Here is an 8,297-nt window from a genome sequence, read left to right as displayed (position 1 = left end):
GATCACTGCCAAAGCAGAGCATGCGGGAGAAGGCAATGGAATCCTGTTCTCCATAGTATGCTATGAGATACTCAAGCACACTTCTTCAGTGTCTCTTTGGACTAAGAATTAGAACTATATTCCTGGTTCTACAGAAAAATTGCTAAGGAAATTCATAGGATGACAAAAACCTTCAGAACTGAAAAACAGGAAATGTAAGCTTTTTAGTTGTTTGGTGTTCAACGTGTGCCTTAAAGACAATTCAACATCCAAGAAAAGAATGTTCTTTTGTTTTTTTGTTTTTTACAGCTGGAGTAGTATACAAAGGGATGGAGTTGAAATGAATGAGAGGAAACTGGAATTCTAACCTTATTCTCACTGGTATTAGAAAGGCACCTACATGCATTTCGAATGAGCCAGTGGTTGCTGATTTGCATTTTTTCCCATCGATTAAAAAGGAAATACAGTGGTAGAACAGTAATCCTGTCCTTTGTCAACAATTTTCATACTCATAAAGGTGAATGTTAGCCTGCTTGCGAAATCTGAAGCTGAGTAACGAAATACCAACTGCAGTGCTGACAGAGGCGATAAGAGGAGAGGCATAAATTCAGGATCTCACCGTTCATTCCACAGACACGCACAGGCTCCCTGCCCACCTCTGCTTCCTCTAGGAACACAGGTAAGTGCTTCAAGCCACTCCAACTTAATAATATAAATTATTTTTTAGCATAATAATGATACTATGTTCTATATCATGCATTTCCTTCATTCTGTCTGATTATATTTTACTTATTCTGCTGGGGCAAAATTAAAATACCTATTTCATCTGATTTGTCCTTTATCTAAATTGCTTATTTCCATGTAAGCAAAAACACCCTCTGGAACACAGAAGGAGAGCACCTCGCAGCCACAGAGCCTTGAAGGAAACATCAGGGATGTCTCTTAAGAGCTGGTTGGATGTGATCCACAGAGGTTTCCTCTTAGCAGTCATTATAAAGACTTCCTATCTAGCCCTAGTGTAGCCAGCAATGAAGGAAAGATAAAGATGGTCTATTACTTATTTACAATAGTCTTTACAAACAGTAATCTTGTGAGTCTTCTAATTATGAGATTAATGTATTTAATATATGCACATTGTAGAAAGCTTGAAACATTAAAAAGTAAGAAAGAAAAACTTTGTCAAAATCTCACAACCCAGATATGTCATTTTCTTTAAGAAAATTGTACTATAAAATGACACTCCATTTATGAAAGTCATTCTGAAAGGAATTTGATGCTTTTCCAGGAGTTCCAGATCACATCAGGTTCACCATGAATTCCCTCAGTGAGGCCAACACCCAGTTCTTGTTTGACCTGTTCCAACAGTTCAGAAAATCAAAAGAGAACATCTTCTATTCCCCTGTCAGCATCACAACAGCATTAGGGATGGTCCTCTTAGGGGCCAAAGGAAACACTGCACAACAAATTAACAAGGTAGGTATCAGCTTCATTACGTTGACCTGTTGCAGTTTTTCTCTGTAGTTCTCTCAGCTAGCATGCAGATGGTAACAGATCTGGTGGCCTGATGGGTAGCACAGGGGGCTGTGCAGGAATTCCCGTTACTGTGAGACCACTGACTTAAACAGATCTTTTGAGTAAAGTTCTCTTGTCCTGCCTCCTGTCTCTTCCAGGTTCTTCATTTTGATCAAGTCACACAGAACACCACAGAAAAAGCTGCCACATATCAGGTGAGCCACAGAGTACTTTGGTTCAGCTTCAGATACCTGAGCAGATCATAGTTTAAACCTGGAACTTCACAGAAACTAAGAAACGGCTATTTTTAGGGGAAATCCTGGACAAAAAGATTGAGACATACAGAGTGATTTGGCAATTCATGGCACATTATTATTATGCCATGTTTTTACATTACTGAAAGACAGCACTGTGCTTCAGAGCATAGGTTTGGACCAGTATAGGCTGGGTTCAAATTCCAGCTTTGCTCTTCACAAATAATGAACACAGGCAGGACACAATGCTTGCAGTCCCAGTGACATCATCCCAGAAAACAAAGGGTAATAAAAAATCTGACTCAATACATGCAAATACATGGAAACATTTACAACAAATGCCTTGCCCATAAAAAGTCATAATATATATTATTATTATAAAATAGCTATAATACACCAATCACAATAATGTTGCAAAAATAATTTAATTTTAATTGAGTCACTAATGAGATTATGAGGAATAAGCATAAGTCCAGTATATTTTGGAAAATGATTGCTATGGAATATATTGGTTTAGAGCCTTAATTGTGCAAAACGCTTTGCTGGAAAGTAGAAGGTTCTAGATTTAAACAGGCTTAGGTTCAAAACTTGGCACTTCTAATGTATGTCTCTATAAAGAGGTTTTTTTTTTTTTTTTTTTTTTTAATTCTCTGAGCTTTCTTGTTTTCATTTGAATTGAACTAAAGACTTAAGAGTTACCCGTGTAAAACCCTTAGCCAAGTACCTGGCACACACTGTTATTATGTACAGAAAATGACCATCATGAGGAAAGCGCCATAGATCAGTCAATGTGTCTTACAAGGTGATACCACCAAGAGGTATAACAGGGGTTCCTGGCATAATCTATTTAAAATATCCAGACTTCAACATACTCACATCCTTGATGGTTGTTAGAAGTGAAATATGGTCCTTGCTCTTAAGGAGCTGAAAGTTTAACTGAGAAACTAAACCTAACCATTTAAACCAACAAGGGGAAAATCCAGGGGTAGACAGTGCTGCAGCTTTAGTTCAGAAGAGAAAAGATTGGAGTACATTAGAGCAGGAAGAATTTTCTGGAAGAAGTCAAACATAATGTGTATTTTGAAGGGTGTTTGAGGTGAAATACACCAAGTATCAGGGAATAAGCACAAAGATCATCTTTGAGACTACTAGCCTTTAGGGATTGATCTAACACACTTAACATGGGTTTAGTATTCACATTGATACAATAATTCAATGAGCTCCTTTTCTGACATTTGAAGGTTGATAAGCCAGGAAATGTTCATCAGCAGTTTCAAAAGCTTCTGACTGAATTAAACAAATCCACTGATGCATATGAGCTGAAGATCGCCAACAAGCTCTTCGGAGAAAAGACGTATCAATTTTTAAAGGTAAATTTCACCTGGCCTGCGAACTTTTCATCTGCAGCCTGGCGTCTGTGTCTCTGACTGGCCACATGGAAGAGAGCTAAGGCTCATGAGTCTGACTAACGCAGGTGGGAAGCATTTACTCAGAGTGCATTAGCTCCATTTCCACAAGTCTCCCCCACTGGAGTGTCCCAGACCCCGACAATGTATCAGGGAAGTGTGTATTTAGGGATAATTTTGCAATTAAAGAGGAGGAGTTTGGGTAGCAGCAAATAATAAAACACCGCCAATGAACTGGCACTGACTCAGTCACATAGTATACGTCTTGGTGGGGAATGTATGGCTAATGGGATATTATTGGAATGGGCAGGCTTGGGTGAATTCCTGGGGATAGCTGGGGAAATACCAGGAAATACCGAATACACAGCATGAAAGATAAAAACTAAGGTCAGAAACATCATGGTTGAAATTACTGGTGAGAAGTCTCAGAAGCAATGAATCTCCTTCAGGGAAACCTTCTCTGCAGTTTGCAAACCACGGCCTCTTCTGCGTCTGCCTTTTGCCACATAATATTGGCCTTCAGTGACCCCTTTCTTGTGCCATTCCACACTCCTATTTTGTATTATTTGCATGGCACCTGTATAAAAATATGCATGGACAGGAGATACTGCATCTCTTCAGGGTCTGGATTCAGCTTATTATAATTATAAATCACTAAATTTGTAATATATAGTTACATAAATTACTCTTACTTCCTAATTTCTTCCTCCTTATCCCAAAGGAATATTTAGATGCCACCAAGAAATATTACCAGACCAGTGTGGAATCTGTTGATTTTGTAAAAGCTCCAGAAGAAAGTCGAAAGAAGATTAACTCCTGGGTGGAAAGTCAAACGAATGGTAGGAGAGCCATCCATTATAGAAACACCTTTGAGAAACCTACGCGAGTCAGCCCTGTGCCTGACACTGCATGAGGGACCGAGGATAGGGATTGAGATGGGTTTGCAGGGAGAGCCCAGGAGGGCAATGCAGGTGAAGGACTTGTTTACATGAATATGAAGAGAGCCTAGGGAAACCAAAGAGGAAATCACAGGAAGCCAATTAGATGGAAACACAGCTGGAGAATTATTTGCACATGTCCCTGGATGATAACAGCTTTGTGGATCCCCTGTCTCTGCTCAGGCCCATTTTGAGATCATATTCTTTTCTTTAAATCGGAGCCAATTTTTTATGATGAATATTTAAAAGGAAACATTAGAAAGTGTCTCCCTTCTCCTTTACTAATTGGGAAACAAGCAACTTTCCAGTAAATCAGCCTTTTGCCATCTGAGCTGGAGCTGCCTGGACCACATCTCTGTCCACACGTTCTGCAGGGATTATCACAACTGTCTTCCCCATCACAGGCAAAGAGCTGAACAAAGTCTAGATACTATAGACATCTATTCTACCTCCCACCTCTCATTAAAAGTCAAACTTACTGCAACTCAACATGAGACTGAATAGGAAGATAACCCAGGAAGTAACGTCTGACAGCACAGGGCATATGTTTCATATCACAGAGCTCATATCACTTGTCCTATAAAGCAATCAGGGCCTACTTCCTCTGAATTGGGACCACATAGTTAACAAAAAAAAAAGGAAGAGTAGAGAGGTAAAAAGGAAAGAGATATGTTGAAAGAGTAGATAAAATCAGTTTGTCAGTATTCCATGTCAGATGACTGGAGTCACTCAGAGACAGAGAACCTGAACTCCTTCTCTACCACAAGAAGTGATGTCTCCACCAAGGGTAACTTTATCCAGCTGGAGCCTTGAAGAAAGCTGCATCTGGTGAACCATTGGTCAGTAAGTCTAACGGTTTAAAGATCAAAGTCAGTGAGTCTAAAGTAGGGATTTGGGTGAATAATTAATGATCATTAATGAACATTTGTGAAGCATCTTCCAGACAAATCATTTGTACCTTGTGTAAAAAGATTCTTTTAGGCCAGGCACAGTGGCTCACGCCTGTAATCCCAGCACTTTGGGAGGACGAGGCAGGTGGATCACCTCAGGTCGGGAGTTTGAAACCAGCCTGAACAAAATGGAGAAACCCCGTTTCTACTAAAAATACAAAATTAGCCAGATGTGATGGCACATGCCTGATATCCCAGCTATTCAGGAGGCTGAGACAGGAGAATTGCTTGAACTTGGGAGGCAGAGTTTGCAGTGAGCTGAGATCACGCCATTGCACTCCAGCCTGGGCAACAACAGTGAAATTCTGTCTCAAAAAAAAAAAAAAAGACTCTTTTATTCTTTCCCTTGCAGAAAAAATTAAAAACCTATTTCCTAATAAGAGTATTGAAGGAGACACCAAATTGGTTCTTGTGAACGCAATCTATTTCAAAGGGCAGTGGGAGAAGAAATTCAATAAAGAAAATACTAAAGAGGAAAAATTTTGGCCAAACAAGGTATTCTCTATATTTTATTTATATAATGTAATATATTAATATGTGGAATGTGCAATTTAAACATTTCTGATGGAAAGTACCATGACAAGTAAAAAATAAAAGTTTTCATGTCTGTTATTTTGTTTTAGTCTTATAACTTTGTTTAGTTAGGAATACCAGAAGAAACTATTGTCTCTAACTCATTAAATTCCTGGGTTATTTCTTAGATGAAGAAGGATGTGTTGATATCTCAATAATATTTTCTTTTTTGTCTTGTGTCTCATTTGGTATTTGTTGGACACATTGATTTATTGCAGAATACATACAAATCTGTACAGATGATGAGGCAATACACGTTCTTTAATTTTGCCTTGCTGGAGGATGTCCAGGCAAAGGTCCTGGAAATACCATACAAAGCCAAAGATCTAAGCATGATTGTGCTGCTGCCAAATGAAATTGATGGTCTGCAGAAGGTAAAAACTTGCAGCTACAACTCTTCCTTCTACTCCCTGACTTTTTTCCTAAGATACCAAATTTAAACAAGGTAAAAGCTTGTGACCAAGTGACGTCAAAATAATGAAAAATTCAAAATGAGGAATGATGACTCAGCTTCATATTACATGTACAAATATTTTAGCATAGGGCCTGACAGGAACTGAAGGCTTAATTAATTATTAATTTACTATAGTTACATGCATTGGATATCAATTTGATGATATTATTATGCAGCAATTTAACTTTGACTGGGAGAAACATATAGCAATGTGAGGAAAGTTTACAAACACACCAAGCAAAAAAGGGAATAGAAATTTAGGGTATATACTAATCGCAATATGTACTAAATAATGTGTACAGGAAAATAAGAAAAGCCTATTAAAAACTGATACATGTAGTAGGCTGGTGGCACAAGAAATAATGACATATAGTTCATTGTGTACAAAATAATGTGATCATATTTTTACATATGTATTATATATTTGTATACAGACATATATACACATTACATATATGTAAAAACATGATTCTGTTTTTACATACATATGTACATAAATATATATACATATACACATATAATCAAACATATTTATATATTAAGGACTCATTTTGCCCATTAGAATAATATCTAATGAAGTGAACCTTCTGTATTTTACAGTTATTGCCAAAATAAAGATTCTCCATAGAGTCAATTGATTGTTAAGGCGTGTTAGAGATCTTTAGTTAGTCATATCAGTTTCTTTTTTCCATTTGCATAGCTTGAAGAGAAACTCACTGCTGAAAAATTGGTGAAATGGACAAGTTTGCAGAATATGAGAGAGGCACGTGTGAATTTACACTTACCCCGGTTCAAAGTGGAAGAGGCCTATGATCTCAAGGACACATTGAGAACCATGGGAATGGTGGATGTCTTCAGTGATGCAGACCTCTCAGGCATGGCTGGGAACCGGGACCTCATAGTATCTAAAGTTATACACAAGGCCTTTGTGGAGGTCACTGAGGAGGGAGCGGAGGCTGCAGCTGCCACAGGGGTAGTAACAGGCGTAGGATCAGCTCCTTCAACTAATGAAGAGTTCCACTGTAATCACCCTTTCCTATTCTTCATCAGGCAAAATAAGACCAACAGCATCCTCTTCTTTGGCAGATTCTCATCTCCTTAGACACAATTAGTCTGTCACTCCTTTTGGCAAAATGTTCACCTACAGTCGTTCTGGTAAACCGATTGCTGGCAACAACAGATTCTCTTGACTCATATTTCTTTTCAATCTCATAGTCATCATCAAGAATTTAATGATTGAAATAGCATGCCTTTCTCTCTTTCTCTTTATAAACACACATATACCTACTTTTTCTTCCAGAAAAATTCTCCTTGAGGAAAAACCAAGATGAATATTTTAATACTCTATCTTCTGAATTTGATACATAATTCTCTTTGTGACCCGTCTTAGATGAACCGAACCAAACCAAATCATACTTTCTCTTCAAATTTAGCAACTTAGAAACCCGTATTTCTTTGAATTTAGGTGATGCCTGAAATCCTTCTTATGTTTCTAAATTTTGTGATTCTATAAAATACATTATCAATAAAATAATGACTTACTTAAATCATTTTTGCTTTACCTTTTTTCTCTCAGTATAGGGGAAGTGTCCAGTTACATATAGGAAAAATAATTTAGAAACATATTAATCATGTAGAAAGGAAAATTCAAAACAAGAGTGCTTCATGACGAGCCTGGAGTAGAAGGCAGATCCCAAACATGAGGAACCTTGTAAACCGCATTAGGAACTTTCTATTTTATGCTAAAAGGGATAAGAAGCTTGCTACAGGTTTGTTTGTTAAAGAGAGGCATAAAATTATCATATCTGCATCTTGAAAATACATCTCTGGCTACTCTGATATCAATAGATGAGAGGAATAAACAGTGTGGTTACTATATATAAATTAGGAAACCATTTGAGTATTGGGAGTGGAAATGGAGAGAAAGAAACAGCCTGGAGGAATTATTTAGGAAGTAATAGCTACAGTAAGACATCCAGGTTTCTGACCTAGCCAATTGGTTGGATGGAAGAAAATATTGTTGTTGTTGTTGCTGTTGCTGTTGCTGTTGTTTGAGACGGAGTCTCGCTCTGTTGCCCAGGCTGGAGTGCAATGGGGTAATCTCAGCTTATTTGCAACCTCTGCCTCCCGGGTTCAAGCGATTCTCCTGCCTCAGCCTCCGGAGTAGCTGGGACTACAGGCGTGTGCTACCACACCCAGCTAATTTTTGTATTCTTTGTAGAGACGGGGTT

General features: G+C 38.1%; 1 protein-coding gene across 1 annotated transcript; it reads left to right on the top strand.

Moving 5' to 3' along the window:
* Positions 1-614: 614 nt before the first annotated feature.
* On the top strand, positions 615-7,321 carry SERPINB3 (serpin family B member 3). Its single transcript, XM_032293546.1, has 8 exons — positions 615-658; positions 1,265-1,452; positions 1,650-1,706; positions 2,987-3,115; positions 3,873-3,990; positions 5,392-5,534; positions 5,831-5,986; positions 6,767-7,321. Exons 2-8 carry the CDS (start codon positions 1,291-1,293, stop codon positions 7,166-7,168), a joined length of 1,167 nt encoding a protein of 388 aa, XP_032149437.1. The 5' UTR covers positions 615-658; positions 1,265-1,290; the 3' UTR covers positions 7,169-7,321.
* The last annotated feature ends 976 nt before the right edge of the window (positions 7,322-8,297 follow it).

The sequence above is a fragment of the Sapajus apella genome, unplaced genomic scaffold, assembly GCF_009761245.1.
Source record: "Sapajus apella isolate SASKATOON/1434 unplaced genomic scaffold, GSC_monkey_1.0 scaffold30, whole genome shotgun sequence".
Taxonomy (NCBI): Eukaryota; Metazoa; Chordata; class Mammalia; order Primates; family Cebidae; genus Sapajus; species Sapajus apella.
The sequence above is the reverse complement of the archived record's forward strand: the minus strand, read 5'-3'. Positions and strand labels throughout refer to the sequence as shown.

Bases quoted from the DNA above. Each gene is read 5' to 3' on its own strand.
- SERPINB3 (XM_032293546.1), top strand. From the start codon at position 1,291: ATGAATTCCCTCAGTGAGGCCAACACCCAGTTCTTGTTTGACCTGTTC. The intron at 1,707-2,986 runs GTGAGCCACAGA...TGACATTTGAAG, and splicing joins AAAAAGCTGCCACATATCAG to GTTGATAAGCCAGGAAATGT. The intron at 5,987-6,766 runs GTAAAAACTTGC...CCATTTGCATAG, and splicing joins AAATTGATGGTCTGCAGAAG to CTTGAAGAGAAACTCACTGC.